The 24,792-nt window shown below is 40.1% G+C and overlaps 1 protein-coding gene across 15 annotated transcripts in view; it reads right to left on the minus strand.

Moving 5' to 3' along the window:
* Nucleotides 1-24,792, minus strand: part of tcf7l2 (transcription factor 7 like 2) — a 153,733-nt gene that overhangs the window by 62,678 nt on the left and 66,263 nt on the right. For 13 of the 15 annotated variants that reach the window (XM_085994482.1, XM_085994483.1, XM_085994486.1 and 10 more), the window contains exon 4: nucleotides 20,121-20,222. The exons of the other annotated variants lie outside the window; for them this stretch is intronic. In XM_085994482.1, coding sequence (XP_085850608.1) covers nucleotides 20,121-20,222 — 102 coding nt within the window. The remainder of the gene's footprint in view (nucleotides 1-20,120; nucleotides 20,223-24,792) is intronic. 15 annotated transcript variants of the gene reach the window in all.

A 24,792-nucleotide genomic window follows, 5' to 3' on the forward strand; every position in this document is an offset into this window, starting at 1 on the left:
CTTCCCCCACTTTGAAGAAAATGGTCTCTGGCTCACTGCAGCACCCCCCCCCCCCAACCCCCACATAAGGAAAAAAATGAAAAAGAAAATCAACCAATGCCACCCATCCTTCTTCCCCATCCCTCTCTTCTCCCTCACCCCACCCCCCTCGCCGTCTCCCCTCCCATATGCCTTCCCAAGTCCAGGTATCGCACCTTCTTACCCTGCTTTACCTGAATACTGCACTGGGTCTCGACTTCCCGTGTGTAACGCCACAAGAGATCGATCGGTAAATTATAATCAAGATAAAACATTAGCTCTTATGAGCAAATGTTATCAGGGTGCTGAGCCACGCAGGACCCAGAATGCACTTGGCAGCATGTCCCCTAGCTTAGGGAGGAAGGAAGGATCAGCTTAGGCTCCTAGCTGCTGTCAATTACCATTGCTGCAAAGTATGTGTGTGGGTGAGGACGGGCTCAAATTCAGCGGAGTTACCCGGTGTTGAATAGCCTGCTGAAGCTCGCTATCAGCATGCCAAGAACGGCCATTTGGATGACCTACCAGTTACCTGTCAGCATGCCAATGGAACCGTAGCCAAGCACAAGTAGCCACCTTCAAGAGAGGAGAGGGGAGGGGGGAGGGGAAAAACTGAAGAAAAATATTAACTTTACAGCTGCTGCTGCCTCAGCATGAGTTTTAAAACCAATCTGTACAGCATTTATTTAACACTACAGCAATAATACAGATACCACTGGCAGGAGTATCTTAACAGGAAATCTTTCAAGCCTACCTTTTTTTTAATGTACAAAATATTGCATTTTTTTTGCATCCCACAGCTAAATATTCCCAGAAGCTCTGCATCCACTTTGTCAAACAGCAGGCTTTGGTTATTTAAACTTTAAACCTGAATTTTCTTTATTGCTGAATATTGCTCCAACGTTCCAGGATGAGGTTTCTGTTAACAGCTAGAATTTCTCGCAGTTCTGGAACTGTCTCGTGTTTACCCTGCTAAATATTTCCACCAAAACCTTTGTATAACCACAATTTGCATGAGAATCTACCATGTATTTTGTATGAAAGTAAGAACACCACAAACTAAGCATGCTTTGCTTCTGTAATCCATACTCTTTAGGCCTCAGTGTCAATTAACAAGCACTTAGGCCAGAATCCTATGTTTGCACTAAAAAAAAGTGTAATTACTTCCAGAGAGGAAGAGGCTTTCACAGTATACAGACATCTCTAAGCAGCTTTCTTAAGTATTGGTTAACTCGTGCCAATTATGGGCTACAACCGCTGGTGTGGGCCCACGGTAATTCTAGCCTGTCCCTTTACTAACAATTATGAATTAACTAAAAGCAGTTTAACTTTAGGAGGCTGCCGTCAATCACCAACAACACCATTCTCAAATGTAAATGGTGCAGTCTCCAGAGTTCCAGTGGCATTGGAGACCCACTTTCCTGTGCGCCTTGGGAGCTGCTGTTGGGTTAGCTGTGCCACTAACCATCTGTCAGTAAAATATTAAAGTCCTATCTCCAATGGGCCAGATGATAAATATAAAGAAAGTGCATCTATGTTAGCTGTGGCTCAGTCGGGAGCAAGCTCACCTACGAGTCAGATGGTTGTGGGTTCCAGAGACTTGAGCACAAAATCTAGGCTGATACTCCAATGCAGTACTGAGGGAGTACAGCACTGATGGCGGTGCTGTCATTCAGATGAGATGTTAAACCAAGGCCCCATCTTCCCTCTCAGGTGCATGTAAAACATCCAATGGCACTATTTCAAAGAAGAACAGTGTCCTGGCTGATATTTATCCCTCAACCAACACCACGAATAAAGATAATCACATTGTTGTCTGTGGGACCTTGCAGTGCGCAAATAGGCTGCCACGTTTCTTACATTACAACAGTGACCACAGTTCATAAAGTACTTCATTGGTTGTAAAGCGCTTTGTGACGTCCTGAAGTCGTGAAAGGCGCTGTATAAATGCAAATCTTCCTTTTCTTTCTTTATCAGCTTGGTTCAGTGGTAGCTGCATTGAAGCCCCACTCCAAGACTTCAACACATAATGTAGCTTACAGTCCAGTACTACAGGAGGTGGTGTCTTCCAGGTGGGATGTTAAACAGAGATCTGCCTATTCTGGTGTTCAGGTAAACAGTTAAGATCCCATGCAACTATATGAGGAACAGCAGGGAGTTCTTCTGGTGCCTTGGCCCTGATTTTTCCCTCAACCAATACCACCAAACGCCGATCAACATTCATCTAGTTGCTCTTTGCGGGATCTTGCTGTGCATAAAATGGTTTCCACATTTGCCTTTGCAACAGTTACTACATTTCACAAGTAATGCATGGGTTGAGAAGAGCTTTGAGATTTCCTGAAGATGTGAAAGGTACTGTATAGTTGCAAGTCTTTCTCTTGTTCTAAATTACCACCAGTTCAAGAGTTGGAGGAATCACACAGTTGGGTTCTTAGAATGTTTGCTAACGCTACACCATCAGGACTATACATTTCTGGGAAAGGTTAGGAGAAAGTAAAATTTCCACCTCGTCAGGCATATCTGGAGATACTTTACTACCTTTTATATAACAGCTTGTTCATAGCAGCTAGAACGAAGTGCTCAGCAACTCTGGATTCAAAACTGCAGCCAGCCAGTTTTAAAGACTATTATTATTGGGCGATCAAATATTTCAATGGTTTAAAAGAAAAAGAGCCTATATAGAAAAAAAAGTCGCTCAAGGGACTACATGATGACAAACCAATCCTCTTTTTTTTAAATGGAGGGTTAACCCTGGGGTTGGATTACCATATATCATCGATTTGAAGATTCTTTTAAAGTTTCATTAAAGCTTTAATGAATTGTGGATGGTCACTAGCTTCCATTTAAAAAGTAGAAAAATAGAATATTCGGTTCCTACTGTAAATACTCTGCAATTAGTATACTTTTTTCAAATAGTTTTGGAAAGATACGCTATCTTTTAATTTCTCTTTCTCCTCCTTCTCCTTGTGGGTGCCCAAAAAATCCACCCCCCCCGCCCCACAAAAAAAAACACAAGCAGCATACCCTGAACTTGGTATCACGTAGTTCCAGATTTACACTGTATTCAGTTACTAATCCCAGCAGTGTTGTTATAGACAAGCACAAAGCAAATGTCAGGTGTTTCCCTACAAAGGGGGAAGGGCAAACTGACTGGACAGCAGTCACGTGTCTCTCATACTTTCTAGCAACTAGCTCAGAGCAGAACCCTGCTCGTTCACTCTACCCTCCTGGCCTCAGGTGATGTGCGAGACTCGGGACACCCACAAGGAGAAGGAGGAGAAAGAGAAATTAAAAGATAGCGTATCTTTCCAAAACTATTTGAAAAAAGTATATTTATTGCAGAGTATTTACAGTAGGAACCGAATATTCTAGTTTTCTACTTTTTAAAATGGAAGCTAGTGACCATCCGCAATTTGTTAAAGCTTTTAATGAAACTTTAAAAGAATCTTCAAATCGATGATATATGGTAATCCAACCCCAGGGTTAACCCTCCATTTAAAAAAAAAATTGTATGTCACTAAGCTCCCATTTTACATGGATTCAATCCTTTTCAATTCTGCTTCTTCAACAATCACCCCCATTGCAATAGACGTGCTTTTGCCTGCTCCTTTCTCCCCATCTCTCTTTACATTTATCGGCTGTGAAGTGCTTTCCCATTTCTTTGCAGGGGGTTGGGGGGGGGGGGGGGGGGGAAAGAGAGGTAGGGGAGGAAAGGTAGGGAGGGTGCAACAATTCACATCTGCAAAGGCTTTTTTCTTTTCAAAACAGCTGCATAATATTGAAGTTACATTTTTACTGAAATTTGCCCTGGAGAGGATTTTCTCCTCAATTCACTGCTCTGCTTCCCTCAGGACCAATACTGGAGCGCTTCCAAGCTATAACACAGACAGGTGTTACATTACACCACCTCTTGCACCACCACAACTCTGTTGAATATACTTATTCAGATGCAGCAGAAAAAAATGCAAAGGTTGCAAGAATCATTCACTGTTACCACCCCCCCCCCCGATCCTGGCCCCGTGTCAGTGCCCAAAACCCCTGCCTTGGTTGTAGAATTTTTCACTAAATGATAGGTACTGAATATTTGAAGAACCACAATAGACAGATACATTTAAAAAAAGAGAACATTAGCTTAAAGGTCTTGTCAAAATGACCTTGAAATGGTAGTAATTAGGAGAGATTTTTCAAGTAACTTTGGTGCTACCTACAAGCTTTTTTTTTGTTTATACGTTTTTTTTAGTTCCAACAAATACTTTCTTAAACTCCCATAAAAGGGTCTCTAGTCAACTGTCAATTTAAGCTCTTTTAAATGGAGCCTGATCTGACAAGTACTGGTGCTGATGACATATAAATGAATGTTTGCGGAGGACCTCGGTGTTCACCCTTGACCTCTGTCCTGTAGATCACATTAAGCTTGACATTATCTTACTGTCAACTCAGCGAGAACGAGAAAGATAGAGAGTGGGATCAGGCTAAGACAACAATTTAGAATTGGCAAGAGCATGAACTGGATTGACTTTACCAGCAAAAGGCAGTAAATATTAAACAAAACTTCATGCTTTCCATCGAAGACACTAAAACATGAGTATCAGCAACGTGAAGTCTGCTGGCCATAATGCCAACAAAGTCACTCCATTCTCTGTGTCCCTATACAACAAAAGTACGGTGGCGGAGAGACTCGAGGTGGGATACAATGCTCAGAAAAAGTCTTATTTGTTCTACAGACAAATAAATGGATTATCCAGTTGCTTTCATTTATGTACCATGTGAAGAAAAAACTTTCTTTTATCAGAAGTTAGCTAGTACAACAAAAAGCGTACAGTTCGAGACTTTCTAACAGAGATCAATAACTGCATCTTGTTAAAAGAACTAGTTCTGAACTCACAAATGTACAAAACTTCCAATTAATTGGCCTAATTTAAACAATTCTCCTCATGTGACATACAAACCCTCAATCCTCTTGGTCAATCTCAAATAATATTTCATGTTTTTTTTAAATCAAACATACACGCACCAGGTCTTCATCCCTGAATGTTTGCTACAGGCCCCATCATCACAGCCATGATTTTCTGTCGAGAGGAGCAGGAAGAGTGAGTTACACGACTATTGTTAGAGCTATTGTTAAATCTCATGTCATTTCCAAATGAAATACGCTTTGTGACACCAGGTGCAGCACCACAAGGCAGGTCCGCACACAATGTTTCATAGTGATGATGGAAGTCTAGACATACTTGCGTGTTTTGCTCTTTATTCACTCCCTTTACAAACTTTAAATCAGTGGCCCAAAGCCAAAACCTTGTTTACAGTAGCAAATGAGAAGCAAATCAATGAAAAGATTTTTTTGGACAATTCCACTCTCGTTTATCACCTAAACCTACTGAAGATAATGCAATCAAACTAAACAAAACTCACTTTGTTGAGAGTGGAATTCAAAATTTGGAGGATATAGCATGTAAAGGGACTAAAGTGAAGGGCCAGGACGCATAAAAAGGATACCATCAAGCTCGAGAAAGTAAAACAGAGGACAAAGTAAATCGAGGAACAATGAATAAATAGGTGGTGCCAAGCTTGGGTTTCAAAAGCCTGAACATTGTTGGTGGGAGGAAACTAAGGGAGGTTTAGGAGTTCCATAGTTTTGAGGCCCTGGGGAAAAAAGGTGAGTTAAGAGGAGATTAAGCAATAAATCTCAACACAGTAGGGATGTCAGGGGGAGAAAAACTAAGATGGTGTGCTCGCAGGTTAGAGGAGCAAGAGAGGATCTGGCCATAGAAGGATCAATAAAAGAGAGAAAGAAAGTTTGCAATGAGAGAAAAGATGGAGGCAAGTGCGAAATCACCCATCAAATGACACTTCTTTTTCTTGCATTCCTGGACAGGATAAAACAAGAGGTGCTAGAAAAGCCTCCGAGACAGAGACAGCATTCAAATCTTGGATGGGCTCGGGCTATATAGTTAACTAGTGAGACGCAAAGAGCTGGGGCACAAGAGAGGAAACAGTTTCTTGGAGGCAGCTGTAGCAATGGAGTCGAGATGGAAAGCCTAATTGACATCAACAGTTACCGAGACCAAATCTGTTGATAGATGAAGAGCCAGTGATGAAGTCAAAAGTCATCAGGTGGCAGCTGTTGATTAGACTTGTTCGAGACGTGCAGAAGAAACAATAATTTGAGAGCTAACAGCAGCTTCTATAGCTTTAATAAAGGGGAAATGGGCCATAGTTAGAAAGCTAATGTAGATCATCTTTCTTAGGGACATGATGAATACAAGCAAATTTCCAAGGATATAGATAGATGGACATTGAATAAGAGGGATTGAAGAAACAGTGTAGGGCACTGGACAAGTTCGGAAGCATGCATCTAGAGAATGCGGGAAGGGATACTATTAGGACCAGTAGTCTTATTGGACTCCAGACAGTGGAGAAGCAAATGAAACTAGGAGGAGTAAGATATGATGTCAGGCATAATGGCTGAGCAGAATGTATCAACGGTGGAAAGGCTCCTCACGAAGATCATCAAGAATAGAGCTGGAGAAAGGCAACCCAAAAAGGTCAGCTTTACCTTTAGGAGAGTTAGCAACGGAGACATTTGTATAGAGATGGGGTGGAACGAAAGATTCACAGATGTTACAAGAGACAGCTTTAGCAAGGTATACGAGTTCTTCACTTCCACATTGCTTCAGTTAAAAATCTAAATTCATTTTACACTATAAACTGTGATAGAGAGGAAAATTTGAAACAGCCAAGAAATATGGCCAGCCACACCCCCTCCCCCACCCCAGCCACTTTATTCCCTTCTTTTTCTGTCCGTACTGCAAATGAAACAGTTGTGACTGTCCTAACTACTGACTCCTGTTTACCTAAATGAAAAAATAAGGCTCTAAAACAAAAAGTTTGAAAACTTCCAAGTTTGCTATTTTACTTTTTTTTTAAAACACCCCACAACACATTTTTTCCACCAAAGGAACCACCTTTCATTCACATGAAGAGTCGCACCCCAGACAGGTCCCATAAAAATGACTACAGTTGCACTGGAGACAGAACAGTATAGATAGGATGTGAACTATCGCCAGTCATGTATTTTGTTGTCTAAATATTTTCACCCCGGTACTGAAACTCGAGCTGCTGCCTGCAGGTGACATTCTAAATGTCCAGTCACTTCCCAATACGCTTCTACAGCCCAAGAGGCCACAGGGATTTAAATTCCTGGTGACACCGGCCCGCCTCTAAACTGGTTTACTGTACTCTGTGTACAGAAGATATAACAAAATAGATAAAAGTCTCTTGCAATTAACTTGTAGACACGAGGAGCTTCATGATATCAAAAGCCAACAGTTACAGTGGAAGGGCGCGGAGACATTTTAAGCTTTTTATTGAAAGAGAATTCCATTACAAAGGAGAGCGTGTTATTAATGGAGCTTACTGGAGCACCACTTCTGCATTTGTTCAATAAAAACTTAAATTCGCAAAATCAGTTTTTTTTTTTTTTTTATAAACGCATGCGAGACTACTTTGAACAGAAGATTTCCAAAGCTGCTTCAGGTTAGCCTAGTGTGTGTGTATGCCATGCAGCAGAGATAAACCCAGCCCTATAGACCCAGAGTTACATCCGCACATTCTGAAATTAACCCCAAACTGCTATGGAGATTCTCAGGAATAGTGAAATGTATTATAATGTCATACTTTTCATCTTTACACACATTTTGCACAATCTCTTTGATGGGTGATGGAGAAACATTTAATTAAGTGTTTCCCCACCCCACGAATAATGGGACACAATCATTGCCGGTCAAGAATGGTTAAGAGAATCAGAGGGAGCTGGGTGGGGAAAGAGTAGAAAGCAGGGACAATATGTCAAGTTTGGAATATGAAAATCAGCTGTATAGAGGAACATTCAATGTCTCGCCCAAGTCTCTACGCCAAACCTATTTCATCACTCACCATCGAACTTTCCCAGGCCACTCTCGTACAGGGTGAAGGCACAGGCTGCTGCGGATCATCTTACCAAGTGCCCCTTCACCACATGACCTTCCAAATTACCCACTGGCTTTGGCTTGACACTAATTGGTAAACCCGCTGAACCATATCGAGGCAAACAAAAAGACACCTGGAGTTCTGTCAAAACATGTCATCGGTGAAAACTGAACATTATAAATGTGCTCAGACCCGCCCTGAAACAACCTGGGGTAAAATTTGCGAGAAGAATGGGGTAAGTATAACCTACAGGAAATTCTAGAATTCTGCACTTGTATCCAGATTATATGATTCTGAAATTCAGGTTAGATCCAACAATTGGAAAGAATGTGCATTTGTACTTCCTCACTGGCGGGTTCCTTTACTATTCAAACATCTCTGCATGATAAAATGGAAAGTTGACTATAATAAAAGTAGCTCTGAATAGCCTTTCAAAAATAGCAGATCAAATTTCACTTTAACATGGGACTGCAGGCAAGTAACTGAAACATGGGATTCTCGGCTCCTGCTACTGTCAGAATTTCTAGATTTAACGAAGAATGTGCTTTTTTTTTTTTAATCATAATTTGTAATGTTATGTTTATTTGTTATAGTGTGAATGTCAATCCAAAACTTTGCAATAATTATTTTTGCATTAAATCAATGGTATATTGGAATACAATCTAAAATCTAACCTGTAAGATTTCAACAAAGTGCCTAAAAAGCCCTCACAAGAGGGAAGTCTATAAAATAAATCAATTCACTTCCCATACAAGCCAATGCCTTTTACCAGCATAGTTAGTCCAAGGTCCAGAAGGTGTATGCCTTCATTAACTGCCTGAAGCACTGAATCACACAAACTGTTAATAATTGACAAAGAATTGCTTCACCTTGCTATAAACCAATTCCATATAGCCACCGATTCTCAACATTAAACCCATTTTCATGGTAAAACATCAACTGATTCAAAGTATCTTTATTAGCACTATACTCCTCACCTAGAAGAGTTTAACGTGGGCTTCTCCCAGTAGGTAAATGTCCCATGTGGTATCATGCCATGCCTTCAATTACCGGCCCCAACCCTCCACACCAATCTTTCCCATTCTCGCGTTCCCTTGTAAAGTCCTCTGAAACACGAGAGGTGCTAGAAATACAAATCGTTGTTGTTGGTCCTGAGCTACAGTCGAGGAAGTACCCAGGTTCAATTCCTTGCTGAACTCAGAAAGGGTAGCAGCAAGGTGCTACAATTAACCTCAGTCCCCATAGGCTGGGAAGGAGTTTTTTCCCCCCAAAAAAACCCAGTCCTCACTCCTGACCACTATCCGCTAACCCCTGCTGGGACGTGTTGATCCATGGTCGATGCAGTGCCAGCACAGGATCATTCATTTGTTTTTAAATTGAAAAAACCAAGACAAAAAAGCCAAGACGGGCATGTGGAATTTTCACGCTATGTTTACTTGAAGTGCGAAAAACACCCGGCAGTGTGATTACAGATTTTTCCTCCCAAATGTGCATCGGCTGGAGATAGCAATTTAAATTACAAATTACTCCTTAATTCAGAGGTGCTTCATTTGAATAATCTGATCATTCAAAAAAATGGTGGTGCAAAAATGGCCTTTAATCATCAACAGTAGCGCAAAGTATTGGCGATTACAAATCTGTTTAGTAGCAGCAATAAGCAGAGCAATCTGAAGTTAGGAATGGCATCTCACAAGCGTTTCAAGTGTGATTTCTGCTATAGCATATTGATACCAGCATGTGAAATAATCTAGTGGCAAATTGATGAACTAAAGTTTAATGTTTGATGACATCTTGTCCTGCAGAACAAATAAAAGCAGTAGATAACTACCACATAATAATGAAGGTACTTTTCCAATGGTAAGCCACCCACTTCAGTAAAATGGTCACTAGTCAAAAGCTGTACAAGCTTCATCCAAGCCCCCAGAGCCAAATGGATTGCAAGGCCATTGGACACAGATCCCTGTCCCACTCCTCCATTTCCCATAGATTCTCAGCATCACTCTATTCTAGTTTCACCGAACATTAAAAAAAAAGGGCTTTGGAATTACAGGATGCTAGCAAACGAATGTGTATTGCATTCCACTGAAATTCTGCTGTTTCAGTGGAAGTGTGAACCCACGCAAAATAAATGGATTTAAAGAGCTCCTATCTTTAATCAATCAGCATAATTTCAAGGCCCAAGTTCACATCCAAAATTGCTTTCATCAACATAAAAGTGACAGTATGATGGGCAAAAAGTAACTAACCGTCCAATAACATACTCTCGATTGCCCTCAACGCTTATACGTTACTCTTGCATTTTAAACTCTGCTTCTGTGCATACTACACGTGTGTTTCCTACGATATTTTCAGCATTCAAATTTCCATCGGCATTGCTGGTAAAATTAGAATGCGCTGAACAAATCAAACCACACTTTATCCAGTACTATGAATAAAAGGAATTATTTTTTTGCAGCTAAAATGGTGGCATTTTCAAAGGGCTAACATTGCATCAGTAATCACACAGAAAAAGTTTAACTCTAATATTTAAATCAGAACTGGAACGTTACTAATTTCCTTCAGAAAAAGGGTAAGGAACTCAAGACACTCATTTAAGGTACTTTTACTTTTGGTGCTTCTGTAGTTTGGATGGTAGAAGACTGGTGTATATGCACCACCTCCCCCAAGTCTAGTAAATCTAGCTCCCTTGCTCCACAGTAGAACTGTAGACCTAAATTTCCATGGGTCTACGGTTCTGTTGTCGGGATAAAGAAACCGGTTTCAACAATGTAAACCTGATGTGAGCCAGGCACAAATGTCAATCCCATTACCCAAACTACAGGAACGCCAAGTCTAAACTGTCTTAGGATATTTGGCGATTCCTCACATATGTGATTTGCCACACACATTCACTTTCAGTGGTGAGGCACAAACAACTCTATTAAAAATCAATGTTGTTCTGCAATTGGTAGACAGGAGGCAGCACTTATGGTGAAGACGACGACTTTAGTCACCGTCTTCCTCCATCTCCCAAAAAAGAACCTCGCACTTTTTCGGTAATTTCCATCGAAGAGCCTAACTGACTGATAAGGACTGTCTAAACCTTGATTGAACTCTGCTTTTTAAAAAAAAATAATTATGGATTTAATAAAAGATGAATATACCCATTTCCAACAAGAATGAGGGTATTACATTGTGCATATTCACTTTTAAATAGATTTGAAATAGAGCCTAGAAGGGTTAACAGAGGGGTATTGTCCTGTTGAATAATCATTTATAATTTTTATTCTTCAGGCTCAGTTACAAATGAACATTCTATGAATGAAAAAGGCTACTTGTTATCATTCAGAGAGAACACTGAGGGAAGGAAAAAAGACGACATTATTCCCTTTCCCGTGCAGCTCAGAGTGGGCTGTTCTTAACGCCGTGTCCTACATGACCCCGCAAGTCTATGACTCCATAGTTTTAAACCTTGGTTCAACTGCTCATTTAGTTCAAGTTGAACAGTTGCTCACTGCAGCTTTTGTTTGGGGGGAAAAAGTGCAGGTGTTCTTTTCCCACCCATTTTAACAGAGGATATGAGGAACAATGCAGTCACATTAACAGCGTGAACAACCTGCATCAGCCTGTAAAAGTTGACAGCCACCCCCACATGAGCCAAACCTACCCCCCACCCCCCCGGAAAACATCCAACCTCAATCACAAATCTGTCTGCTGCCTATAAAATCCACCAATACAATGGGAGAATTGTCCAGTGAGCCAGTTTCCTAGAGTAATGACATTTTTTGTTTATGGTCTAGTTCTTAGGCTGTCAGTTTCAACATCCAGTTGTTAAAACCCGATCTGCTTAAATGCAATTCAACCCGATTCAGGAAGGATGTGCTTTAATTTTTAGACAAAGAATTTCCCATTTGTGTACTTGGGCAACGATGGTAAATCTGTTGGAAATAGCGCCTTCTCAAACATGCATTACACTGCCAGACCTCTGTAATAGCTAAATGTGCCGAGATATTAAGGTGCTTCAGGTCACCTCTGTAATATGTAGGACTGTTAAAGGCTCTATGCTGCAGTCAACAATTGGTTTGTTATACTTCCCTTCCATGCAGACTATAGTTTGCATGCTGCTACAGAAGGAGAAATATATCTTCCATTACCCACTGGTAAGTTTTAGCAGGTTAAAGTCATTTAAATCTAGCTCTGCATGTAACCAAAATGGCTATATTATACCAGTAATTAATTGAGTCACAGATTGGGATTTCAACGCTTTCTTACATTAAACCTGCCTGTTTTTTTGGAGCTGCAGAATAATTCACTGGTCTTCAGAACTATATATCCAAAGAGATCAAGAGATGGCTATTCAGAACATCCTTAGTTTTAATTCAGATCATCAGATAAAATGTTGCTGCCAATCATTTGAAAGTTGTTTTGGTCTTGCTATTTCTGCTCCTCGGGTAACCTGGCTCCCATCAGTCACACTCTAGACAGAGCCAAGTCTGTGTTTTTCATTTTTTCCTGATTCAGAAACTCATCCAGTTCTTCACCGAGTAATTCCCTGATCCAAACATTACTGCACAAGAAGTTAATAACCATGAGAGGGGCCGGGAAAAAAAACTTTATAACTCACTTTGTTAGTGGGTTATCTCATTTTGAAATGGAGAACCACCAAGCATCTCTCTGGGTCACTCCCCTCATTATTTACAGCACGTGGATCAGGCCTGGCCAGTTTGAGGGAAGAGTTGATGTTCCCTCAGTCTGTCTTCACAGCACAACAGCCCCAATCCAGGAACCACCCATATCATCCTTTTTCCTCCACATTATTTCAAGCACACTGACTATCCCTCAACCAATGTTCCCTTCAAATTGCAATCTAAGTGTGCGGTCCCTTTAAACTTGCTAGCGGCCCCGCATGCTTTGCCCCCAACATGATGCTCAACACTAATTACAATGCAATCAATAAGTCAGAACAGTTCATTTTTGTTCTTTTAAACTTTTCCTAAAACACTGTCAAAAGCCACTTATGCTTAAGGTATCTGATTTGTGAGAGCTTCATTTTTAATTGACATAGACAGACTGGTGAAATAGGCAGACTTCAGTTATGTGGAGAGACTAGAGAAGCTGGGATTGTTCTTCTTGGAGCAGAAATGGTTACGGGGAGATTTAATAGGTGGTGTTCAAAATTATGGGGGGTTTTGAGAGAGTGAATAAAGAGAAACAGTTTCCACTGGAGGGTGTGTCAGTAGCAAGAGGACACCGATTTAAGATAATTGGGATAAGAGGGGAAATGAGAATTTTTTTTTTTTTTTTTATAAACACAGCGAGTTATGATGATCTGGAATGTGAGTTATGATGACCTGGAAAGGGTGGTGGAAGCAGATTCAATAGTAACTTTCAAAAGGGAATTGACTATATAGTTGAAACGGACACATTTGCAGGTGTATGGCGAAATAATGGGCCTAATTAGATAGCTCTTTCAAAGAACCAGCACAGGTACGATGGGTCGAATGGCCTCCTTCTGTGCTGCAATATTCTATGATTCCATCACCATAGATATCATGACCATCTTGCTCTACTGCCAGGCTAAGCATATGGCTTTGTGAAGCAGTGACTGATAGCAGACTTTCAGGACTGGAGCATATTTTTACTTATTCAATGTTTTGACCAACAGCATACATCACATAAAACACTTTATATTTTTTTAAAAAACTATGCTGGCTTGAGGGCAGTGGCACAGAATGTTATAGTGCCAATCTACCATGCCACCCAGTGGATTAGGACATAGGTGCACAGCTCACACACTGAGTTGCCAACCTCTGCCATGCCATCATGGAGAGAGATGAACAGATTCCCCACAGGGAGGAAATGAAAATCACCTCAGGCCACTTGAGTGCACCCTCATAGCAAGCCTCAGAACAATACTGACAGTAGCCCAGCAGTTGAGTTACCCTTCTGACCGCAAATGATTAGTGATGCAGGAAACCCAGTGAGAAAATACCATAAAGGAACCAGTTTCTAAGATGCCTTTCTGCTGGTGCGCAATATCTATTGGGGAATACTAAAATGGAATGAGGGCTTCAATAATAGTTCTAATTTCTGCCATGTTATCCCAGTTCAGCTTTTGTTCATTTTTCCCCAACCACTTTTATTACAAACAATTATAAAAATAAAAGTGAAATAAAATTTTCAAAATACAGGAGCTTCCCCCCAGTGGATCAGTGAATTGTGGTTCTAAGCCAAGCAAATCCGGAAGGTCCTCCCTTCAATCACTAGTCTGTGGAGAGTCAGAAGAGATGGCAATAGTGGCACTACTATTTGCCTCAGTACTCCTGTACTGTGGTGCGTGGGAAGAAGGCAGAGGAGAGAAAAACCATCAGGCTGGGTTCCCATTTACAATCACCGTCAAGTGACTCCTGCTGCAAATTGTGCATGCAGACCATGAATGGGCCAAGGATGAAGCTCGACTATGATATCCCAAGCCCACTGTCAAATCGCCTTGCAAACTCACTGCCCAGGTTCACCTCTGAATAATGATCAATTGGGCATGATGTTAGAGAGCTGCCTTGCCAAAGGAACCATGGCCCAGCACAAGCTAGCATCATCGGGGTGTTGGAAGACTGGGGAAAAATAAAATCACCCTTAGTGGAGAATGTTACTTAGTCACTTAAAATTCAAATAAAGGAGGCGTTAAATGTTGAGCGAGCTTCACTTTTTTGACAAACAATACATGAAACTGTTGTACGTTTTTAAAAACGTACATCAAAAGAAATTCACCCCCCCCCCCCGCCCTCCCGCCAGGCCTCATCACTTCGGAAAGTTGCAGCTGTGCATTTCCAGCCGCCTGCAGCTTGACCTAGCTTCTCTGGCAGTGCATGGTACAGTGACAGACAAGACCAGTGTGATTTCAACCAAGACTGGCACTGCACCTGATCCTCAATGACTGGAGAAGGCTAGTGGTTTCGGCAAATTTGACAGCATGCAACTAAAACATTATTGGTATCTTTTATAATCTTAAGTATGATAGAAGGTTAAGTGCATTAAGATCTTCACTTATTAAATGTTCAGAGAAAAAAGGGGAAAACTACAAATGCTGAAAATACATAGCAGACCCAACTTCAGTAAACACTCACCTCAGAAAAAACACTTATTATAATACAACATATCAAAATGGGCAAATAAAATGCTTGAAATATGAAATAAAAACAAAAAAAATGTTGGAAATGAGTTATCAGCATCTGAAAGAAAAAGTTTAAAGTTTTAGTTATGATTCTTCATTAGAACTCAGGTGTGACCTTTCAAAGAACCATCACTACACTGGCTAAGATCAGCTAGCTCAGCACAGACCACGGGGTGCAACCTTCCGGGTCTGGATGGTTCAGGTGCCAGTTGAACCTTCGAGGGCACGCCCGCATTTTTTGTTTTTTATTTTTAATCTCCATCAGAGCCTCGAGCCAGCAGGAGTTATATTTCCCCAAGTAGAAGACGGCTCGTACAGATAATTCCCATACTTTTGCGGCAAAGAATGTAAAATTTCTCCCAACGGTTTAATGTGATCACTATTTATGAATCATACAAAATCTTTTGCCTCATTGTCAATTTTGTTTTTAAAATTCAGCCTAAAAAAATTAGATCCCCAACCACCTTAAAAAAATTAATTGCAACAACCATATACAGTTAACTGTGTGAACCGCTTGGAGGATAAGGAAAACATTTCCTCCATTCGGCACAACATTACTCTTGGCAAAACTAAAAGCAAAGACATCCTGTTTCACGGCAGCAATTTCTTTAAAGAAATTCTTTGCTGTGCAAAATACTGCCCAAAATGCTATTCTCAACACCAAGTACAGATTGCTATTCAAACAAATACTTCTTACAAATATTAAATGCATTAAGACCTTCAGTCCCCTCAAATGTTAAGAGAAAAAGGGGAATAAAACTACAAATGTTGAAAATACATAGCAATATACAAATATTTCATACCTGAAAATTGGCCTTTTTGTGCTTTCTACTTCAGCCCACCTCACACACCTACATTGTCTTAGAATGCATCGAACCACAAAAATCTAGGCCAGGAATATAACCCATCTTTCAAAAATTGTCTTTGCTGACTAAACTATCCACTGCCCCCCCCCCCCCCCCCAATCACACCTCTGGTCCCCCATGCTGGGATAAAGGGAGCAGTTTCAACAATGTAGATGTGGCACACAGACACTGCTCTCCTGTGATCTGAACTAAACAAGTGCCTCTGATGTCATTGGGTCTCAAAGTCAGATTATTTATATTAGCAGTGCCATCAATGGCACAGCATCAAGGAAAACTGCCTTGCAAAACTCCTCAGCTAAATCGGATCTGTGCAGGGCACTTGATGCCAGTTTCCTGTGGCACTTGAATGGTGAGCCCACCGAGAAATGTGAACTTGCTTTTTTTTTAAAGAAAGTTCTAAAATCTTGCAAGTCTCCCATTAAATCTCCATCTTTCTGCACTCCTGATAAATCACAACTGTAAGTGACATTAGTTGTTCTGTGCCTTGAGCAATTTCTTTCCAATTACATTCTTGAAATAGTGCCATTAACTGCCTCACTAGCTTGATTACCCACTTTGTCCAGCTGTTTTGATTGTGCTAAGTTTGATAGCCAGCCATGTGCATCTACTAAAACGCAAAGCTTTATTTTAGCAACTTTTTTTTTAAATGTAGAAAAGAAAAAATATCCAACTTCTGTGAACAATAAAAGACACAAAGTATGTATTTATTTTAATTACGCTTTAAGTATGTGGACAATTATTAAAAAGTACTCCATACTGTTCTTTATGACAGTTCTGTGAGCCACAACAGAATGACCTCTGGCACCAGCATCATGTATTACTTTTACTGCTTGGCTGAAAGTTGCTGCTTCTGGGCCATAACAGCTGCTGAACAGAGCAGGCAGCGTTAAAAAACCCACACTGCCAGGAAGTATATCCATGATCTAAACTCATCAAAACAATAAGACTATAATATAGATACAGAACATGCAATCAATGGAAAACTAGAAAGACACAAACAAATTATTGGGGGACAGACCATTTAACTCCAAAGTGCCATCAGGCTAGCAGGAGTTGAGGCACATCGCCTGACACCCCAAATCCAGGAATTCCTCAATTACATTTTTGCATTATCACCCTTTATTTTGATGCTTCAACCTAAAAAGGTTTACTTCCATCTTTCTGAATGGCTCTTTTTCGGATGCCTTTAGGGTTACGGGGGCTGGCTAGGAGGTAGGTTAAGCTAGAATGCAAGGTCATTTGATGTGACTGGGTTGCTGTGATGGTCTACAATGGTCAGCAATGCATTCTCACTAACCCAGGTCAACCTCTGAAGACATTGGACTTAGGGATGGTTTCTTTATCTATGTACATTTCAGCAGCACCTTATCAGGCTCGTTTAACTTCCTATCCTTGACTCAGCAGGTCATTGTGGCAACATTTACAACAGGAATATTTGCAAGTTACGCACGTAGGTCTTTAACATAATTTCAGTTTTGATTTCCAAGTAAATTGCATCTGTACTTATCTTCACTGACATGTAAGACACTGTATCTATGCACAGCTGTTGCTATCTTTACCCAACATCTTGAACAAAACAACGAGCAGAAATCTCACTACTTTTGATATCTTTTTGTATGGGGGAGGAGGAGGAGTCAGGTTTAATATCAGATTCGTACTAAATGGAACTTTGTGATTTACAACAAGCCCCACACTATATGGTGTACTCAAGTATTAAAAACTTTTCCACCAACAGCATCTGGCACACGTACAAGGCAGATTAGTGTTCAGAGGAAGGTATGCTGAGAATTTAGTGAGAAACAACCTGTCATGATACTGAATTGCAAATGTTGGACGTAAAGCAGTCACATAATCATCAACAGCTCACAGTAGGAAGATTTCCTCTGCTCGCTATCTGTAGTGCAATCATAAACACATTCTTTATGATTTTGCTTTGAACAGAAGCATGCGCAACCCCCAGAATATTGGTCAGTAGCCACATGCTCAAGGCTCACATTGATTAGGGGGTTTAACAGTGTTTGCATTCAACAAGATGTGAACGGACATCAGAGGTACACAACAGCACATGGCTTATCAACTTTTCTGTTTTCTAACAGTTTGCACAGGAACAATTTAAATTGGGCATTTCAGTTCCAAAACATTACTTCAATACACAAAGCAACAGATGTCAAGCAACTATTTATCTGGAGTTCAATTACATACAAAGCTCCAAATATTGTCCACTGTGACCAAAACCTGCATTGCAGAACTGCCCCACACAATGGAAGCTTTTCACTGTCCAGATAAATCAAACGGTGTTTCTAAACACTATCTTCTCACAAGTCACAATAAGATTTGATCAGAACAAGTTATTGACGTGTTCGTACATTAACAGGAATACAAACTACACACTTCCCTCTGCACACTTATTTTTCTCAATTTTTAAAAAGATAAAACTCACAAAGTATAGCTACTTTGATCGCCACGGGCAACAAGCAAAAATTTTAACAGGCGCCAAAGTTGATAAAGGGAACCATCTCCTGGTAGTTCCTGAGGTTTCGCCAGCCACATAGAAGAGTTCATATCCAACTATAATGGGCAGAGCAGTTATCTAAAACACTCCACTGAAACTCACCAGGCCACCAATTTATTCCGCTCTCGTTAGCGAGAAAGAGAAAGAATTCTTGCCAAATAAAAGAAACAATAAATAGCCCTAGACAAAAAAAGTTTTTCTTTCATTTGTTGGTTCATTTGTACATCAGCAACACACTAAATACTATAAACAACAATAAAGAGGAAACCAAAATTCATGCACAATAGATGTTGCCAGAAAGCTACCATAAAGCCTGGCTCCAGTCTTTTTGGACAAATTGTGCCAGAATAATATCTTATAAATTTAACAATTGGACTATTAATCAGGACTTGATAATATAACAAAGGACGGTATACAGGTGTTTTGTTAGCAGCTGTAGCGGATCACACAGTGATAATTGGGGTCAAAGAATGACCTATTGTGCAGTGTTCAGACCGTCACTGGAGCAGAGCAAAGAACATTGCTTAGGGTTCACTTGTGCTTGTGAATACAGAACAGGAATGCTGCTGGAAAGGGAAAAGGACATCATGATCCTGCACAACTCTATAGCTACTTTTATACTGTACCATTTTAATATAGGTCCCAAGAGACTGATGTCCATGAGCTAGCTCCTGGCATTTATCCTGATAAATCTGGCTCCCTTATCATAGCAACAGACACTCGGGCTCGCAAAAATCAGGGTCTACAAGTCTGCTGCTGGGATAAGAGAGCAACATTTAGCAGGATGAGTGCCAGGAGATGGTGCACGAGCCATGGTCTCCCAGAAGTCACATTAGAAATGGCCAATATAAAGTATCAAGTGCCACAACAGAAACACTCACTTCTGCCCCACAGAGCTCTGCTGTGCAGCTTTTTCAAACTGGATCAGAGAAGACAACATTAAAACACTGGTGGTCACACTTCCAGGTCTGGCACAGTCAATGGGACTCCTTTTTGCTGCACTGTGGTTGTGAACACTGAAGTCAATTTTACAAACGGAGGGACAGGGGAGAAAGTTAACTTGCAACATCTCTACATACAATGATACCAGTTGAAATATGTTTTGGTGCTTCAGAGGCTTCCACTTCACAGGATCAACTGGTAATCTATTTTCTACTGATGTTGAGCCCTATTTCAGAGGCTTCTGAAAATGAGCCATACCCCCAATGTTTTCTATAAAGATAAGTGAAACTAGAAAGGGAACTGAAGCGCTGTTGCTAAAATAACGAGCAGGGCACTTTTTTTTTTTTTAAAGTAGTGTTTTTTTGCCTCTTGCCAAGGACCAGAAACAGCAACCTTACTTGCTTTGCACAAAACCAGCAAGCACCTTTTTGTTCATTTGGTAAAAATTGATGCAGTTCCTTCCTTAGCAAAAGGTACATCATACACAATAGTGTATCACAGATCCTATGTGTGCCGAAGTCTATGGTACACATTAGCGGCAATAAGACCAGTTCACATAGCTCATTTAACATCAGTTTTATTTTTGTTAGATGCTACTTAAAAATAAAAACATCAAGCTCCAATTGATCCCACTGAAGCAAAGAAAATGCATCTAGCCACTACTTACAACAATATGTGCTGGAGATGGTGACCTAGCATCCTTCAGTCCTTGCCTACCCTGTAGGCTCCCTGCCTGTACATCAATCAATGGCCATTTCATCTGCAGGTACTGGAGATGGGAAACAGAATAAAGGAAGATGATTAAAATAAAATAAAACAAAAATCCATAAATACAAATCAACATAAACACAAAATGAGAAAATATAAAGATGAATTGTCATAAACAAAACATTTGCTGTGAAGAATAATGTCCTTGACATAGCTCTGTATAATTGTTTTACCTTCCACAACATGCACATTTGTACTAAATATTTAGGACAATAAAACTGGGCTAGTTTGTGAATTTACTTCCATTTGTAAAGCACCAACACCCCTTTTCGTTCAATCCTCCAGTTTGTTTTTTCTTTCTATACTTCTAGCCAGTCTGAATTCATTTCCCTGGTTTCCAACTCTTCAGATCTACTACACCAACATGTGTTTGAGCACTCGAGCATCGAGATGACTGGGTCAAAATTGAAAAAGGAAACACTCAGGTTCGGAACAGGGTGGAGATAAATAGGCAAAAATAAACTTTACAGAATTGGCTGGGCTGGGTTGGGGGAAGAATACGGAGTTGGATAAACTCTTAATTTGAAGGAATGACCGGATGAGGGAAGGAACAGGTGCAGTTGAGTAGAACTTAATGGAGTTGAGGTGATGAGTTCTATGGGAAACTAGCACTAGAATTTAAACTAGCAAGGTGGCAAGCTGTTTGTTAAAAATTCAGAATTACACTCTACCACAATTTTTGTTATCAATACTCTAAAGAGGCAGTATCCCCATAGTAATAGAATGCCAAAGAAGTGGCATTAATATCAAAGAATTGGAATATATCAGCATTCTAGCTCTGCAAACCTAACTATTACATTCCAGGATAGCGACGCTGGTTAAAGTGTCAAACTAAAAATAACCCAATTTAGCTACGCATTTACGTAAAAAGCCATTTTTTCCCACATTTGTAAAGATATTACGTGAATTACTTCACTGGCAAATAACGCCAATGATTAAAATAGCAAGTGTTTCCCCCCCCCCCCCCCCCCCCCTTGGAAACATGTGCCGATATGTACACAAAACACAAGATTAATTCTAGCCAATTCTTGCTTTACAAACGGAGCTATCCATAGGGCCACAATACTGACCATTACAGCTATTTAATGACACTTCTAAATCATAAAAAATCTGATTTTCTAAAGGCATTGGATTCTTAGCATTGCCTCTGGGGATTCTAAAGAATGCACACATGGAGCACATCGCACATACCTTCTCAGGAAAAGATCTTCAATCACACTGACCTGTCACAGAACTATGACTTAATAGTTATCTCGGAACCCAACTGGATAGTTGCAGGTGTTCTAGTAATGTTATTATTTTAAAAAAGCATATAGGGATATTTGTTGAAGAAATACAAAGTAAAACGTATTATTAAAACAATGTCTAAAGTCAAAACCAAAACATATTCTCTTGTGGTTGATATTAAACTCCTTTCCGGTGAAGGCCCACATTCCATTTGACAACATATTCTAAAAACACACATTTTGGGCCATTCTTTCATTATAAATTACTCATCACCATTTGAGCTGTGATCTTATTCGTGAAGCTGCTCTTGAACTTTTATATGTTAATAGGACAAACTTCATCTTGTAGTTGAGTGGCTTGACGACAATGAATAATGGAGTACAGTACTATCAAAAATAGCCTCAAATCATTATTGTAAAACTGTTTCAAATTTGGATAGTTGCAATCACATTTCAGTCCTTGAAAGCTCACTATATATACACACATACACAAGCACATCCACACACTCTCAGTTCAGCCAACTGCTTGTGTGGCTTTTCACAATCTCTACTGATATGCTTAGAGAGGAAGTCTTATCAGAACCAGTTTTCTAAAAAAAAAATGTAGCAAGGATTTCTGATTAAAATGAAACATCTTTTCATTTTGCTACATCCACTACATTCAAGTTTTGTGAATATTTTAACAGAGTGCTTATGAGATAACGAGGGGTACTGAGTCTGAAAGTGCATATGAGTGAGCACATGCACCAATACTCAAGGACTTCTATATTAGGACTTTTGCCTCTACCACCGATAACTTAGTTCTTTTGTCCTGTCCCAAACATTTTTTTGTTGGTTTTGTCAAGTTTCTAAACTTGCCACCACAAGGAGTAGTTGAGGTGAATAGCATAGATGCATTTAAAGGGAAGCTGAATAAGCACACGAGGGAGAAAGGAATGGAAGAATATGTTGATGGGGTTAGATGAAGAGGGGTGGGAGGAGGCTCGTGTGGAGCATAAACACCACATGGACCTGTTGGGCCGAATGGCCTGTTTCTGTGCTGTAAATACTATGTAAAAGAACTCATGCTGACATTATCATTTGGATAACTGGTTCTTAATGATTATTAATTTTTTTAATTAAGTGTAGTGCTAGTGAGATTATTGCCTTCCACACCTTCTCCAGAACCAGGTGATCAATACCAAGATGACCCAAAACAAAACTAGTTTGTCTCATTAACAATGGAGACCCGAGGGGGGGGGGGGGGGGGGAAAGAGAGAATCTCAAGAGAAACCATGCACGTGGATCACTTCTTGAAATGAAATTCTTCTAGTTATGTCTGCAAATGTGACATCCAATTTCTGGACAGCAAGATCCAACAAACAGCAAATGAATGGCCACATAATCTGTTATTGGTGTTGGTCAGAATAGTGCAATGGGATCATTTACTTCCTCCTGAGCAGGCAGACAGTATAATGCCCCTCCCGCCTCCCCATCCCAACAACTCAGTACTGCACTTAACTGCTAGCCTGGATTATGACCTCAAGTGGGACTTGAACTCTCAACTTCTGTCTCTGTGACCAAATGAGCCAAGTTGTTACCTACAATCTCCGCTTACAGAATCAGAAGATCTACCTCTTCAATACAAAGAAACTATTCTAGTATTACTTGTGTGGTACTTCACTCATCTAGATACACCTAGTTATTTAGGTTTAATACGACTAAATTGCATTTTGCCATATTAGTTCTCTGTACAGTTGTGCTTTCAGTACTCTGAACATTATCTGGATTTGCTATTTTACATCCAGTTTTCCCTTGAAACACTTCAATATTAACTTTTTGTTCTTGAGCCAAAAAACAATCCTGACCCAGTAGAATAATCCCATTATTTAACTAACCTTTACATCAAAAATTAAATATTTTCCAGAATTAAAATCTGAATGCATTAACACTCCTCAAAATACAACATTCAAATTTCCTATTAGCCACTGGGATACACAGTACACACAGGAAGTGTTCTCACTTTCTTCATCCATTTATTTATAGGTTTTGTGCTTCTCAAGGAAAAATGTATCATAGCCGTGTAATGGCATCTAGAGTCAGCATCAAAAACTCCCAGGTTAGCTGCAATACAGGGTGGGTAAAGCTTCCTCTACTTTGCCTTAAAAGAGCACCTCCTCCCCGCTTTTTCACTTTCTACATGTTTACCTCCCAAGTGAGATTCAAATTTTAATCCTGAATTATGCTGATTAATAGATGGTTTTGTGCTTTGTATCCATGTCTAACTAAATTGAGAGCACCCAAACTTATTTCACACAAGGACCCTCACACTTTCAACCCATCAATCTGGGATGGATCTAAACCCATGTCCCACAAGTGAAAAGCCACCATGCATTCATTCGCACTGCAATACTCAGTCCTATATCACTGCTATAATGCATACGAGTTCTAAAACCAGGCACACCCTGACCTCTAACTTGCAATATAAACCAATCTACTCACAGCAGCCAATATAAACCAGACCCACCTATGTGGTTGGTTTTGTGTCTGAATGAATTTGGATGCACACTAATGTAAATCAGCAACGGGTTCCATATACAACTCCCATTTTAACTAGGCCTCCCTAATTCTGCCACAACATTTCCTTTCTGCAAATACTGCTCCAGTCCACCACTTCTACTTGTGAGGACTCCCCAGTGCTCGGGTAATATCACCAAAACACCTTCATGGATGCCATATACAGAACAAAATATATCAATGGTTCTCATTATAATTGAGGTTCGCATTATAATTGAGGTATTGGTTGAATGCTAGAAAAGTAGTGTGTTCAGATAGCACTGTAGGTAGAAGAAGAAAGGATTGCAATCCACAAAGAGCTTTTATCACACTACAACAGAAAGGTTATTCCCAGAGGTCAAAATGAGTTTTTAAAAAAATCAATATTATCCCTCAGTGGCAATTATTAAATGTTGAAGAAATTTAATAGATACATTGGGACATTTTCTGTTGTGGTCAGTCTACATCATTCCGTCGACTTCAGTAAAACTGACCCCACTAATTGAAAGAAATGGTAATTTACACAAGTACAACAGCTTGTGTCAAAAAACAGCCAACATGAGCAAGAAAATAAATAAAAATCAAGATGGTTCAGCTTCAGTTTGGGAGTTGATGCTGAATTTTTCTAAAGTCCGAGTACCAGTCATTAAAAACATGAATGGCATCCGCAAGTGAATTTGTGATGGCGAGTGAACACAGCTGCTGCCGGCCTGCCTTCCCTTGAAGCAGTTTTCACCGGACCTACCTCAGACTTCTGCCCCCTCCATGACGCTAAAAGGTAACCAATTTCCTTTCTTTGCTCATTTTTAT

Source organism: Somniosus microcephalus, chromosome 8 (genome assembly GCF_052327205.1).
Source record: "Somniosus microcephalus isolate GS21.2 chromosome 8, FLI_Smic_1.0, whole genome shotgun sequence".
NCBI classification, from domain to species: domain Eukaryota; kingdom Metazoa; phylum Chordata; class Chondrichthyes; order Squaliformes; family Somniosidae; genus Somniosus; species Somniosus microcephalus.